This window comes from Uranotaenia lowii, chromosome 1 (assembly GCF_029784155.1).
Source record: "Uranotaenia lowii strain MFRU-FL chromosome 1, ASM2978415v1, whole genome shotgun sequence".
NCBI lineage: Eukaryota > Metazoa > Arthropoda > Insecta > Diptera > Culicidae > Uranotaenia > Uranotaenia lowii.
Window position 1 is genome coordinate 173,563,983 of NC_073691.1, and position 15,584 is coordinate 173,579,566.

A 15,584-nucleotide genomic window follows, 5' to 3' on the forward strand; every position below is an offset into this window, starting at 1 on the left:
TATATGTATAATATAACAAGTTCAATTAAACTGACAAATTGCCAATTGGGAAATTATCAATAAGAAACTGATAAAATATAAATAATGAAGTTTTTTGTGATTATTGAAAGCACAAAGATGGCAAAAATTTAGTTAACATTGCGTATTGAGATTTAACTTTAAAATTGCTACTTCGAATCAAATAAATTATAGTTAAAATATATTAAAAATCATGATCGTTTAAAAAACATGATTTAATATAATTAAAATAAGAGAAACTTTTATAAATTTTCAATCGAAGCTTTTAAAGTTTAACATTTTAAGCTCTGAATATTTTTTCGCTATCAATTGGAATATTGGGTCCTGAAAATGACAGAAGGTGGAAACTGTGTTTTATTTTATCAAAAGTTTAGTTTCAAAGGCAAAAGATTATGTTTTCAGAACACAAAAATTCAGATTTGAATAACAAAGACAAAATTATGTAATATATGTCATTAAATTTAAATATTTTTACTTTAAAATTACGTAAATTTATTTGAAAATCGAAATAAAATATGAAGTTGAAAAAGATTAGTTTTTTTTAACATTTTAGAAGGATTTTTTTAATAAACTTGAAATAAAATAACAACAATAAAATGAAAAAAAAATTATTGATAATTTAAAGACAAAATCATTTTGGTGCTTATAATTGAATGATTGATTTGGTAGATTTAAGCGTTCTGAACTCGAATCTTTCGTCAAATTTTGTCTATCACCTTACTTTTTGATGATATGAAGTTTATTAGCTTTAAAATGTATAATTTTTAAGTGAAATCAATCATTGATAACTGATGAAGTAACAAATCTACGGTTAGAGAAAAATATCTGATTCTAAATTTGTTGATTATACCCATTTCATTCAATTAAGGAATAATATTGCAAAGATTATGATGCATGATCTAAAAAAGCTTAACTCTACAGTTAATACAAATTTGGAAAGATATAATTACAAGTATTTCTGACATTACTGACAAAAGTTTAAAAAATTAAATTCATTTAACAAAATTGGTTCAAACCTGCAAAACGATTAAATTTTGCTTTAAATATATCTATAATTCAATTTGTTTTAAAAAATTCATTAAAAACTAGGAAAAGTACACAAATTGAAATCCTCTATAACTTTTCCGAAGAAATCAAAAAAACTTGAAGCCTTGAGGAATGTTGAAAATTGATTCATACTTTTATTTTTAGATGTTTTTTTTTTTCAAAAAAATGCAAAAAGTTCCTCAATGATTTTAAAATGTTTGCTAAAGTTATTCAAAAACAAACGCTGATAGTTAAATAGTATATTTAAATCCAGTGCACCCAAACTAGTCAAAATTAGCTTTTAAATTCTTTGCACCTCAGGATGATGATTTTGTGGTCTTGTGTAATTTATTCAAACATTTTTTAATGTGATGTTGATACTTTTGAAGTACAAGGAAAACACAAAATAAAAATGAGACTGAAAATGGTTTCTTGAAGAATATTTTATATCAGCCCAATTTTTTGTAAACAACATTTTTAAGTAATAAAGTAGAGGATACTAGGTTTTTAATTTCAATTTACTAATTCTGATGACCATCGTGAGTCATGATACATGGCTTCCAACTTTTTGATATAGAAAATTAGTATTCGATGAATTAATTTTGAAGTAAAAATGATTGGTTTCAAATTCTGAATTTGTTTGGTTACACTTCTGAACAAAAACCCATTCTAAAGTTTAGTCAAGTTTCGAATTTCAATGCAAAAGGTTGATTGAAGTGCAAATTTAAATTTAAAATTAGTTTCAATTCGGGAACGGCATATACACTCAGAAAAATACTATTAAGTATGCCATAAGATTCTCTTATGAACTGGCGCCATAAGAAAAATCATTGAAATTCATAAGATTGTCTTATGACGCGAATGAATTCTTCAAATGAACACCTACTTCAATGAGATTTTGTTGCTTTTTATAAGAGGGTCTTATGAAAACAGAAAATGTCATGTTTGATGAGAATAACTCAAGATAATTGATGTTAAAAACATTATATTAATTAACTAGCTAATTTGTTACATCATTATCACTAACAGCAGCACACAAATACCCGGTTCCAACAAATTTATTCTGCCGCATCGGATCCTTTGAATTTTTACTTTTTTCCGGTCAATGTGCTAAAAAGTAAACAAAAAATAATGTGTTTGAGTTTACAAATAATGTCAACGTTTACAAAAAATGAACTTACCATTAAGAATAAGATTATCACTTAACTTTTAGGAAAACTATAATGGTTTCACTACTGTTTGATGCCTCGTAGGACGATCAAAAATAATGGCTGATGGAATGATTGTGTTCATTATTTTTTCACAATGCCGCTTCTTCTATTTTTCATAAGAATCTACTTTGAAAATTGGAAGAATTTCATAAGACTCTTATGAAAATCAATTTTACACTCTAAAAAGCGGTTCATAAGACGCATCTTATGAAAACTATAATAAGAATTTGCCTGAGTGTATGTATATAATGTCGTACGATACAATGTCTCAAGTCTAGGGAGACTTCTGATTTTCTTATTAACACTTATTTAACACCTTTTAAGATCAAGTAATTTCTCTTAACTACTTTGAAAATTGACTTGGAAAAAATCTTCATGGGGGGGGGGGGTTAAACCCCCCCCCCCCCCCCCGTTCGCACGGCCTTGCTTGGTAGCCAGATAACGGCTGAAGTTGGACCCAGTGCTCGAAACATTCACAGACATTGACAGAGAGCGGATTGAATGTTAGAGAAAAAAGCTGTCACTTTTATCTCCTTCGTCAGTCAATGAAATGTACTCAGTATGGAGAGGATGGCCTTCATGTTGACTGTGAATGCCTTCTCCTTTCTTTCACCATTCGTTCTACACTCATTCGTTCCGCAAAGTCGTGACAGGATCAAATTAGAAAAATCGTTCAGCTGGGCCCTCTTTGAATGTGTGAACCAATCATATTCGCCTAGGTTACTTTTCATGAACCAAATTAAGCGAACAATATTAATAGCGGCTAAACGGTAAACGATAGCAACTTGATGTCTTCGAAGCAATTTATCAACGCAACAAAAGCTTTCGTATTCTATTGAAAAAATGAATTATTAATTTACTAAGATGGGAGATAAAATAATTATTACTAAGAATATTTAATTAAGACACTAAGAATATTTAATTAAGACACTTGATACATTGAACAAAGTTAAAGATTGTGCATTTCTTACAAACTTTGTCGAGGGCATGATTGCGATCAGATGGAAAATATGAAAGTATTTTAAAAATAAAAATAAACAACTATAACATAAAGAGATGGACTGAGTTTTTATGTTTTTATACTGGATGTTATTAATCAAGTAATTAACTTTTAAAGGATCTTGAAACGAAACATTAGTTTTCACTAGATTTACTGCAAACTTCCAATTAAAATTAAGGATGTTTTTTCCTATCTACACACTAAGATTGCGATTATTCCGCTCGGGACCAAGTTCCGATATTTTTTGCCCCTGGAGGTAGGTACTACAATTAACATTCCTTTGATATTGATATTAATAAATACGAAATACTTTTTTCTTTCTTTAATCAAGTTTTGTAAAGGTTTACTTAAAATTATTTGATAGAAATATAAAATAATAATCCGATAACTGTCTCAATTTACTCTATTTCACGGTACCAATCCAGTTCCATTTGTTGTGAAAATTCAAAAGCTCAACAAAATTTGCCGGGTCAGCTAGTAAACATACAAATTCCGCCGAACTCTAACTTCTAGACAGCTAATTGCTCGAAAAGGGGCAATGATTACAATTCATTTATCTCGGGAGGAATGAAATATGTCTTCAAAATGTTCTACTATTTCTTCTCGTTTTCCAATCGCCGGATCGATGGCATAAAATGTAGACACTGACTTTCTATAGTTTACCGTTTAGCCGCTATCAATTTAAAACGCTTTTAGGTCCATTTATCACTTTGTGCGTCAGGAAGTCAAAGAACAACGTTCAACTTGTCTCCAACGGATTCCATTCATTCAACATCAGAATGACTGAGTTTACATCGAAGCTCACAGTCATGGGCTCGAAGTGACTGTGACCTTTGTCCAAATAGAATGAGAAGAAGAGCGAACGAAAATTGTAAAGGCTGTCAGTCAGAGAGAGCTTATTGAGTGAGAGAAGGAAACAAAGGAAACGCAAACGGAAGACTCTGAATGGAGAGAAATTTCACATTCACGCAAGGCTGTCAACTTTTTTAAGCTCTGGTTGGACCAAGAAAGAAATCGAAACCCGGATCAGAAAAACCCGATTAGCATTTGCGAGTCTCCGGAACATCTGGCGCTCACGTCAGATATCTCTACGAACGGTACAAAGTACCGTGGTTGAATTAAAAGGAATCTTTCGATTGCTTTGATGTCATTCAGCCAAGTAGGCTCACAACACAACAGAGTCAAATCCTTATTGATGTACGGGTGCGAAACTTGGTGCACATATGCGATGACGACGCGAAAACTGCAAATTTTTGTGAATCGCTGCCTGCGGAACATCATCCGCACTTGGTGGCCTGGCAACTAGATCCCAAATGAGGCTCTACATCGCCGGTGTCATCAAAGGGCGCTTGAAGTCGAAATTCGAGAACGTAAGTGGAGATGGATAGGGCACACGTTACGAAAAGATGAGAACGAGAATTTCAGAAAGGCCCTTGAATGGAAGGACATCGGAGGAGAGGTAGACCCAGAAACTCGTGGCGGCGAAGCCTAGCCGCTGAAATACGAACTGTCGACGAGAATCTTGACTGGGTCCAAGGGAAGACGCTGGCTCCGGATCGTCAACAATGGAGGTCTTTTACCACGGCCCTATGCACCGGAGGATCGGCGCGGGAACATCAAATAAGTAAGTGCTTCGCCAGGCTTTCGCAAAAATATTGTCCATTTAAATGAAATTTTTAGAAACGTCGCTGATGAACTGGCAACAAAACACTGTCTTCCGACAATCTTCACTTTTCTTTGTCGGGAGTCCGGATTTCCGAAATAAACTTTAGTGCTGGTGCGATGATGAAAAACTCGCGATCAAAAATATTCGACATCAAAGACTCAAGACATCATAGACAAAGTCTATGATCTGTTTCTCGGTTCGCAGCATCATGGAACACGCCGTTCATGTATGCTTTTATGGGCTACACCGCTACAGATTTGAACGTGTCTAGAAAAGCTTCGCCTTAACACATCGAAAATAAACGCTCGTTGTAGTCCGGTACGACGGTTTTCAAGAAAAGCCATACTTATCCGAGGACACTTTGGCTCGTACGGCGGAAGTCGAAGTGTTTCGCTCCAGGGAAGGCGCTGTAGAGCATACCTTGCGAAGCTTCGCAGGACACGTTTATGTCGGTAGCGGTGTATATCTCATCTGAGTGAGAGCCCATAAACACATACCTGACCGGATATCTGACACTGACCATTTGCAGCTCTGATTTGTACCATTCAACATGTTCCGTTATTTTCTAAAAAGCATCCTAATATGTAGGTATCAGCTAAAAAAATCTTTCATTTGTTTCTAAAATTTCTGTATCATTCTCTGACTTTTCGAGCAAAGGAATCGTTTATACTTACTTCCAGTGTAGTCGAAACTTTCATGTTTCGACACCAGTCCACCACCGCTGCCATCCTTCAAACCTGCGGAACTGTTTGATTTCGAGCCAAGCCCTGTGCCGCCAGGATTGCCGTCGTGCATGAATTTCTTCTTGAACTGCGGTGTGCTCATCGAGTGAGACGGCGAAGACAAATTGCCTCCGGCACCTCCGGCCAGATCCGACGAGTTGGATATCGAGTAGGACAACATCTGGTGATGAGGTGGCGGCAACGGCGAATGGTGGTGGCCCATCGTTAGCTTTTCCTGTGACGACGATGGGACCGAGTGTGGAATGTTGTGTGAGCTGGAACTTTCCTGCAGGATCCGATAGCTATTCGGGGAAAGGTGGACAATGCGATGAAAAAAAAAAAAGAAAAAAGGTATGATGAAGTTTTTTCGTGAATGATTTGTTCAAGAGTGGATAACCTTCCTACCACCAACCACCGCTGATTCTAAATTTTAGTCTTCATACGCGTCCAGTCGAAGTTCTTTGACTTACCAATTTTCTCCGGAATGTTTCTTGCCACGTGTGCCACCGGTACCCACCCGTAGACTTCCGCTATCGATGATCATTCGCCGGTGATGGTCGTGGCTGCTGGACATACTGCTGTCGCTGGACTTACCCGAGTCCAGATACCTGTGGCTGCTGCGGGAAGATGAAGTTCCCGTATTATTCCCCGCCGACGAATGGACGTGTCTACAAAATTTATGAGAATCGCCGGTCCCCACGAGAGGAGGAGGCGGACCAACAACACCCGGGCGGCCCATCAGAAACCCAGCATCAGTGACGGTGGTTTTGGGTGGTAGTCTTGGTGTAGTAATTCGGTTGCAATAGTAGGTTTTATGTTTGGCACCAATCGTTTTACACAATAATTACGGGATATTGATTTTGTGCACACAGCAAATTTTACATACGTTTTTTTCAAATAGGATACACAGAAAATCACACGACACAACGCCGAGATTCGGGAAGGTGGGTGGTGAATAGGCAACAGAAGATGTTTGTTTTTTGGTGGTTCAGTTTTTTAGGGCGAGTGCGTAGCGCATACATACGAAAGAAAGAACAAAAAAGAGAAAAGGGGAACATAAAATGTCACTCATTACCATACAAAGTAATCAGATGCATAGATCGTTTCGGTTACAGTTGTGATCAGATTCTTTAGATTCTTTATAGCCGGTCCAACGTCACGAAAAACCATGTGCAAATCGTCCGTGCCTGTAGCTTTCTCAAACTGTTCCGTGAGCTGCACACTATCATTCGGCAAGATCATCGTAGTGGAACTAACGATCGGATATTGCACTTGAAATATTGAGAACGATAGGGGCAAACCCATTCAATCAATGCCTACCGATTAGGCGTTAGGGTGATCCAAAAAAAGAAGTATGTTCCGGATTAAAAGCCTTGGGGGCTGAAATCGAATCTTGGCCTGCCAGAAGACCGGATGCCAAATTTGATCTCATTTTGTTTACTAAACGAGTCTCGAGTTTTACAGAATTTGTTCTAGCTGAACTGCAAAATCCACTTTGGCATTAAATTTTATAAACATGCATCAATAGCTCTACAAATTTGACCAAAAAATGACAAAAATAAACCCCAGAAATTTGATTTTTGGATTTTGGATTTTTTTTTCATTTTTCAAGTAGTATTTTAGGTATCATTTTGGGGTTTGGCGCGATCTTGGATAATCTAGAAATGTTCCATTAGTAGACTTCAAAACAGCTGGAAATCAACCATTCGACCATAGCCCACGTGGGAAAATTGTTCAGAGGTATTGCATGAATCAAACGGAACCTTTCGATTGGAAATTTTCTGTCTGATTCTTCCAGGAAATTATACAACAGGCCGGTGTTCATGTGAATAATACGGTGGTCAAATCGTGTACGTGTTCAAGAAAGTTGGAACGCGGGGTGAGGCTTCACCTAGCAGATCTATAGCCAGATGTATTTTTCGTTGACAAGTCGCGCCTGGATGTTCTGGAAAAGTACCAGGAGAAAAAGTTGAAAATTTTGATATCTGATACTTAACGTGCATGAAGATCTTAGGAAGCTGCAAATCAATAAGTGGTACATAACGATTGATACAATTAAGGCCAAATATACAAAGAAGAATGTATTCAACAGTGAGCACAATATGTAGCTCAGAAGACCTGGTGCCAAAATCATAATTTAGTCCCTTACATTATGAACTATAAGACAAGAAAAGCTTTCACAAATAAAATCTGATCTTCCAACTGTTCCGAAACGGTTTCAAACAATGCAAATTATAATGTCTAGCTAAGAATACTAAACTACGAGATCGATGGCCATCATTACATTAGCGCAAAACCAAAAAACCGTACCTGTTCTGAGCATTGTGGCGACCCTGGGGACTGGCGAGCAGATCACTGTTGCTTCGCTGACTGCTTCCGGTGGTGCGATGGCCGGAACTGGAACTCCGATGGTGATCCCGATCCCGATAGTCCATAACGCCAGTCCCCGTCCGAAGGCCGTACGACTTTCCGACCGTTCCGGATCCTCCTCCTACCCCTGGGCCGCCACCCACGCTGTGATGCTTGGATAGGCTGTGATGATGATGCTGCAGGGTTCCTCCGCTACTTCCGCCACCATCCTTCCGATCGCCAGGATCGGTGTTCTGTTTCAGCGTTTGCAGCTTTGCCAGCGGAATGATATCACAGTTGTGTGGTCGGTGCCAGACGGTTTTCTGCGAGGCCACATTGTAGTAGTAGAATCGGCAGGTGTTGGTATCGAACAGCTCCCACCACTGGGAGGCATCGGTGCGTTTGATGTTGACACCCTGAAGAGAACGTAAAGAGAGAAATCGTATTAGATAACCTCACGTGACATGAAAGTAATCGATTGAATATGCTGATTACAAAAAATCATTTAAGAAGCAGATCCTATCTTGTACCTAGATGTTTTGGAACAAAGTTGTACTGCAGACAAAGTTTTACCTGGTAAAAAAATAAATTAAATCGAAGAAATAAAAAATGCTTTGAAACTTTGGATTGCCGAAAATCTTTTTGTCTGATCTGCACGACTGTCTCATAATAGAAAACATTCAAATAGATTGAGTTTCATTTGCTCGGTCGAGCCATATGGACGAATGAGCAAATGTGTCATTATTGAATTTAAATCATTCGACAATTCGACAATACAAAAATTCCAATGGTTTCTGCGCGTCGATGTTGAGAAGTGATGATGATCACATTCGAACAGAAATGTTGCATCTTCTCATCTGAGTTACAGAATTTTATATGACTGATTTGCAAAATTTTAGCTAAAAATTTTCCTTAAGGGGAGGATATACACAAAATTGGAAAATTCGAAATTTTGTTCTCATGCCGAATGATATAAAAATGCCGAAATCTGGTGGCATTTTTCGTGTCTGTCTTTTTTGTGATTTATAGCATTTTGATAATGTTTGTTTTTGTTGTCATTTCTGTATTTTTTTGTTTTTTTTTGTAATTTTTGTGTTATTTATTTTTGTTATGGCCGTAAGTATGTTATTTTTTTGGCATTGTCATTAACATTTTGAAATTTGTGATACCTAGTTATTCAACTTTTTATTTATCTGCGCAAAATGTTAATTTCCATTTCAAATAATTCAAATGTTTGTTTTTTAATTAAAATTTTATTTTTTTTTAAATTTTGAAATCTTAATTCATTTTTTTTTCTAAATCCGTGTTTCAATTCTTTGCTTCATAAGTTTATAACTTACTCCAAGATATTTTTTTACATATGGGATTTTCGTTGTTCCTCGAACTCAAACTATCATAGACAAATTTTTTGTAACAAAATAACGACACGGGACACTTTTTTTACCTATTAGGCAAGAGAAGGTAGGCCCCCTCCCCCCTTCCTATCTCCCCACTGAAAGGAGGGAGGGGTACCAAATATTCTTAGAAACATTCTTCGTACCCAAGTACCCACCCATGCCAAGTTTGGTTTGATTTGCTTAATCAGTTCTCGAGTTATGAAGACTTACTTACTTTTATATGGGAGACTCCCCCCCCCCTTCCAAAAAGAGGGAGGGGTCCTAAACTATTATAGGAACCTTCCTCGGCCTCCAATTCCCTCATATGCCAAGTTTCACGCAAATCGTTCCAGTACTTTTCGAGTTTATAGGGAACAGACAGGACAGGACAGGACAGGACAGGACAGGACAGGACAGGACAGACAGACAGACAGACAGACAGACAGACAGTAATAAGCATAGGTTTTTAAACGGTTTTCGCAATTCACTAGGTGTCTGATAAAAAAAAAGTTTCAGTGGAAAAACAGTCTGATTTTTTTTACGTTGGGAGAAGGTCAACTCTGAAGTTTGAAAGATGAGACCTAAGGCTTGATATTTGAGACATAAAGCATTAGATATGAGACATAAGAACAGGGTGGCCAGCGAGTTTCCATTTTCAAATTCCCGGTTTTTTCCCGGTTTTCCCGATTGAGATTTCATGGTTTTAAAAAATGCGCAAATAAATATGTCCATAAGGTTTTTTGACCAAAAGATAAGATATGTTTATGCAAGTTGAACGTAAAAATGTGAAAGGACCTTATTTTTTAGCTAATCTTGAAACGCCAAGGTTAGTCAAATTACAGTCAAGGAAACACGGTAAGAAAATAAATCTAGTTGTCCTAACCTTAACCGAAAATTGTTACCTTCTTTTCAGTCATTCACACCATCTTCGCTTATAAGGGAGAATGCTTCATTTTTATTATTTGCATGAGATGAACTATAATTTTGATATATGCCATGTAAATAATACTTTTAAAATTTCAAGTTGGAATACTGAATTTTACTGTTGAAATCATCTGATTGGTATTACGATATTCTGCTTCTAAAGTTCTAAAACAGATTTCAATGAACCTGTTTTGAAAATTCAGGCTAAGCCTGAAATTTTATTTGAGAACCGTCTCATATTAGACACTGAATCATGTTTTTGATTGGATACATTGAAAAAAAATTTGAATGCGCTAAGTTCTAGACGCTTGAATCTATTTACCTAGACTCTGGTAAATTTATCTAAATTTTAAGTCTGGATTTTCAGTCCTATCTCAAAAATGCATGTTTTTATTCGATTTTCCAATTCAGAAATACTACTAGTTTAAGAGAAAAATTTAAACAAGAATCACATAAAACTAAGTATTTTGTAACATCTTCTGGCTTATGTACGTTTATCAATTAACAGAATAAAATTGTGGCATTTTATTTATTCTTTGTTTACGGTTTTTTTCCCGCATGAGACGATTCCCGATTTTCAACAGTTTTAATTAAGCTATGAAAATATGTTCGAAACCAAATAAGATAAGTACTTCGAGGTTATGCCGTTTCTCAGCAATATGATGTTTGATTTTTGAATTTTCATTTTGATTGTTTTTGACATTTATTAGTGTGCTAGTAAATAACTCACAAACAAGAAATTAGTTTTTTTTAGAATTTTTTTAAATAGTTTATCAATCAAATAAAAATTCAAAGTAACGATATGATTAATTTTGATTCTTTGATAAAGGTATCGTAAACTCAATTGAAAATAAGTAAAGTCACGTCAAAAAATCTCATTGTTGAATTTTTTTTAAGACCACCTCCAAGACCTTGGTAAAAAATATTTTTTTATAAAATTAGTCGACCAAGTTAGGTCTTCATGGATGAATAACTGAATTTTTATTTCTCTTCACACGTTCGTTCAACATTTAAATTTTTGCATCAAATTTATACGATATTTTAGTCGGACTCTTAACTCCCACAGTTTAAATGTGTTTGTTAGATTTTTGCTAATTTTCTCAAGTTTTAGCTTCAGCATAACGAGTTTTTCTGAAAAAATGATCTCCTGAAGATTCGAATCAATTCTGGACTAGTGTATAATAATTCCAATCATATGATAGATTGAATTTTATTTTCAAGACGTGAATTCAATCGAAAACTGTCTGATTTCAACTTATGAGTTCACATCAGAACTATAAAGTCGCAACACTTAAAAATTTTGTAAATTCCTTTCACTTTTTTCTTAATACAGATTCTGAAAGTAAGTGATTCCACGATGTTTCTTTGCTCGACAAATGTATGCGCTAATTTTTTTTTATATATTTCCGGCTTTTCCCTCATGAATATGAAATCCCGACATTTTCCCCGTCTTCCCGAAGGGCTAACAATCCTGAAATAAGCGACTATAAATTATAAAATGAATGAATTTAAGGAATTAATATGTTTTTATATGAGGAAACGTAATCCATAAATAATTTTCCCGGTTTTGATTTGAAATTCCCGGTTTTTTCCCGGGTTTCCCGGTCCTATTTTAAATTCCCGGTTATTTCCCGGTTTTCCCGGTTCGCTGGCTACCCTGTAAGAACTAAGACCTAAAACACGAGACGTACGACAAGAGACATGGGACTAGACTTGCCAACTGAGATCTGTGACATGAAAAATGGGACGTTAAACCTGAGATATGAGAGATGAATAATGATGGAACTGCGGAACTGGGACTTGAGATATGAGACCTAAGTCCTGAGACTTGAGACATGAGAGATAAGAGAGGAGACATGAGTCGTCAGAAGTAAGGCATGAGACCGATCTCAGGTATCACATCTCACGTCTCTCGTGTCTAATGTCTCTAGTCTCAGGACTCAGGCCTCATGTCTCAATGTCCCATTTTCATGTCTCAGATTCAGATCTCAAATCTCAGGTCGCTAAGTCTGTATTCCAGGAAAAATACCCCCGGTACATAAAACATTATAAGTAAAATGCCTCAATAAAACAATTTGTAAATAAAAAAAAAGAGTCTGTATTCCCAAGCCTCATGCCTTACGTCTTACGTCTCGTTTCTCAAGTTCCAGAGCTCAGGTATTAGATTACATGTCTAATTGTCTCAAAATTCGGAGTTTTGGAATAAATAAATATTTTTTACAAGGTTGTCCGCAATTAACACGATTTTTTTTATCACGGTCCGCAAACATTAGGTAATAAATATTTCTGCTGAATTCTCGAAAGATTTGTACGGTGCCATTTCTGATTTTCAGATAGAGTATTTATCTGTTGAAAATTCTGGCAGTACATACTATAGTTTAGATATTTTGGTGTAATGTCACTAAATAACAAAGCCCATCCTACCCTATCTTCATGTTTTAGTCTAGTGCATTTTAAATTGACAGCTGCGTATAGGCCACCTAACCAGGTGGGATTCGTATCTGCATATATCTACATTTGTATGTATATACCATTTACGCACCTTAACCTGTCGGAGATTTCCGACGTTTCCGAGATGAGCTCATATTTCTTAATTTTTATATTTTGCTCGAATCAGCCCATTTGCGTTCGCAATTTCTGTCACTTTCTCCGCACTCATCGATTTCCAAGAGCAGTGTGAGTATGTAGGTTTTCGCCAATGTTCATGTTTCACGGTTCAAGTGTTACTCTGCGCATCTAATAATCCTACAATGTTCATGTTCCAGTTTCAAAAGTGGCAAATGTGCTGAATTGTATATGTGTATGTGTAAGTGTGTACGTTTACGATGATAGTAGCCACAGTGACAGCTACACTCAATCCGCTTAAGATGGTTATTTTACTTTCCTCGTCGTGGTCTTCGACGCAATGCTAAGCTGCACTTTATGCTGAGCGGCATCCACATGGAACTATTTGATAGGATACCAACGACTATTGAGGGCTGCTGTTTAAGCTATTACATTCAGAAAACATACATATTATTCAGTAAGCTGCACAGCACACATGTGATTTGCTTTCTGATTGACTGCTCCTCATCAGCTCAACAGAAAATGCCAGCCGGCGAAACAGTTGTTCCGTGAATTCAGTTGAGCGTTTGAGAGTTTCGGTTTGCATGCCGCTGCTGCTGGGTGATGTAGTGAAACGAGAAATATAGAATTGCGTGATTATTCATCACATATCAACATAACACAACAGCATCGAGAATCCAAACAAAAAACATTTCTCCGAACGTGTCCGGCCGGTGGTCATCTGGGTCTGGGACCGATTTTAATGTGAGAGTCTGGTTTATCTCTTACCTATACGATTTTACCGGCTGCATCAGGAGTCGGCAACCATTTGAATCTGAAGGACTAAACATTTGTGTGGGTTAGATTTTTGCAGTAAATTAGATAACATAAATACGAAATAGTGAAACGTTGTTTACATTTATTTCCATTGTGTTAAGTAGTATTAATATGCGGTGTGTAACGGTATTTATTGTTATGCTACGTTACTGGCTTGGGACAGGTTTGACTCATCTCATTCCCTTCCAACTGTTCGAAACAAATACAGAATTTTGAAAAGGTACCTAACTAAGTTCATCATTCAAAATTTGCCGAGATACTCCGGCTGGCTTGAACCCAGGATCCATTGCACATCAGTTTCAGTGGTGAAATAGAGTTCTCTTTATAAAAGGGCTAAGTTCGTCAAGTTCTTAAACTCTTAACTTAACTTAACTTAAAAAAGTACTCATTTCTCAATGAGTACTTTGATACTTTTACCCAGAATATCTGGCAATACTATTGTGTTACCACGAACCTAACTTGAGTGATGATGTAAACATTTGTACCGTGTTTCATCATCACTTATCATTCGCAATCATCGATGCTATTGTCTAAATAGCGAATTGCACGTAGTAAAGAGACAGAAACAAAACCAGTGTTTTTTTTGTCGTCCCAGGAGGAACAGCAGTTTGTTTCTGCTGCACTAGTAAGGATCTTCCGGAACCTATCCGAATCGTAACTATCAACACCTCCCCTCAATTCGCAAATTGAGAAAGCTGAACAGCTTCGCATGCCTGGCCCTCGATTTCTCAAACCAATAGGATTTGTATTGTTAAAAAACAAAACTTATAAAATTGCAGAGCAACAAGAAGACCGAAAAACGCGTCCGCACCCGAGCAAAATCTACTCCGAACTCCTCAAGGTATTTTTATGATAAATGCAAAAATAAATAAAAAGTTATGTTCCGTTTGAATAAGTTTTGTTTCGTGCGCAATACGTGAAAATAGGATCAGAACGGTAAACTTTGCAATAGATTTCATTGTGTTGTGCTAGTTCTTACCATAAAACTATATTACAGATGAGTCTACTGAACTACGAAATGTTTTCCTCATCATTCCGGAACAACCAATATTATCTCCCAGCTGGCCGGATGAGTCGAACCGAGAAGGGACGGAATGTGCTAATTGTAGGAGGATTGAGCCCGATTTAACCCGAGGTGGCGCTGAAGGACACGGAAAAGACAGCGTTGATGTTCTAGAGGAAGCAAAAGATAGTATTCAACCGACAAAACGGGACATTCAAGAAAAAAAAAACGAAGTTCACCGAGACGGATCCTTATTCATACATAGATTCCCAAAACATTAATCACATAGGTTATAAAACCGTTTTTCCCAAATAAAAATTAAATATTGAATGATTATGTGTCTTTGTTTCGTTTAATTTGGTGACTAGAGGGACCAGCTTTTCAAAAGGTGAAGAGAAAAAACCTTTTAAGACAGTGAATGGGAAACCGGTTGAATGTACCTTTTTGATCAGTGAATCCAAAAAAGTAAAATTTACCTTGGTGAAAAGAAAAAAAAGGTATACTATTCACCTTTTTGCTTGGTAAATGAAAAATGGTGAAATTTAGCTCGAAAAAGGTGTGGAAAAAACCATCACAGTTAGTCAGTCAATTTTACCTTTTTATTATTTTCCGTGAATAGCAAGAAATAGGAGCCAGAGTCAAGTTGGGCTGTTTTTGCGGTATGTTGAGTTGTGTGTGTGTTTAAAAAAAAGCCACGCAAATGACTCGCGAGCCACAGTTTGCCAACCCCAGCACTATGCAATTGAGAAATCGATGATGTGTCTGAATTGTTCTTCCAAAAATCGTCAATTGTCGTGATTCAATCCATCACGCAAACATAAACGGACGGTTGTTTGGATTGGTCAACTTGAGATAATTGAATCGGGGCATGCCTTCAATGATGGTTGATAGATCATTAGGAGAATTCT

At 36.5% G+C, this 15,584-nt stretch overlaps 1 protein-coding gene across 1 annotated transcript in view; it reads right to left on the minus strand.

Annotated features, from left to right (window-relative positions):
* Nucleotides 1-10,285, minus strand: part of LOC129738155 (uncharacterized) — a 70,620-nt gene extending 60,335 nt beyond the window's left edge. Inside the window, exons 1-4 of the mRNA XM_055729340.1 lie at nucleotides 10,271-10,285; nucleotides 7,954-8,408; nucleotides 6,114-6,422; nucleotides 5,596-5,945 (exon numbers count right to left, since the gene is read on the minus strand). Of these exons, the coding sequence (XP_055585315.1) occupies nucleotides 5,596-5,945; nucleotides 6,114-6,422; nucleotides 7,954-8,408; nucleotides 10,271-10,285 (1,129 nt within the window). The remainder of the gene's footprint in view (nucleotides 1-5,595; nucleotides 5,946-6,113; nucleotides 6,423-7,953; nucleotides 8,409-10,270) is intronic.
* Between the last annotated feature and the right edge of the window lie 5,299 nt (nucleotides 10,286-15,584).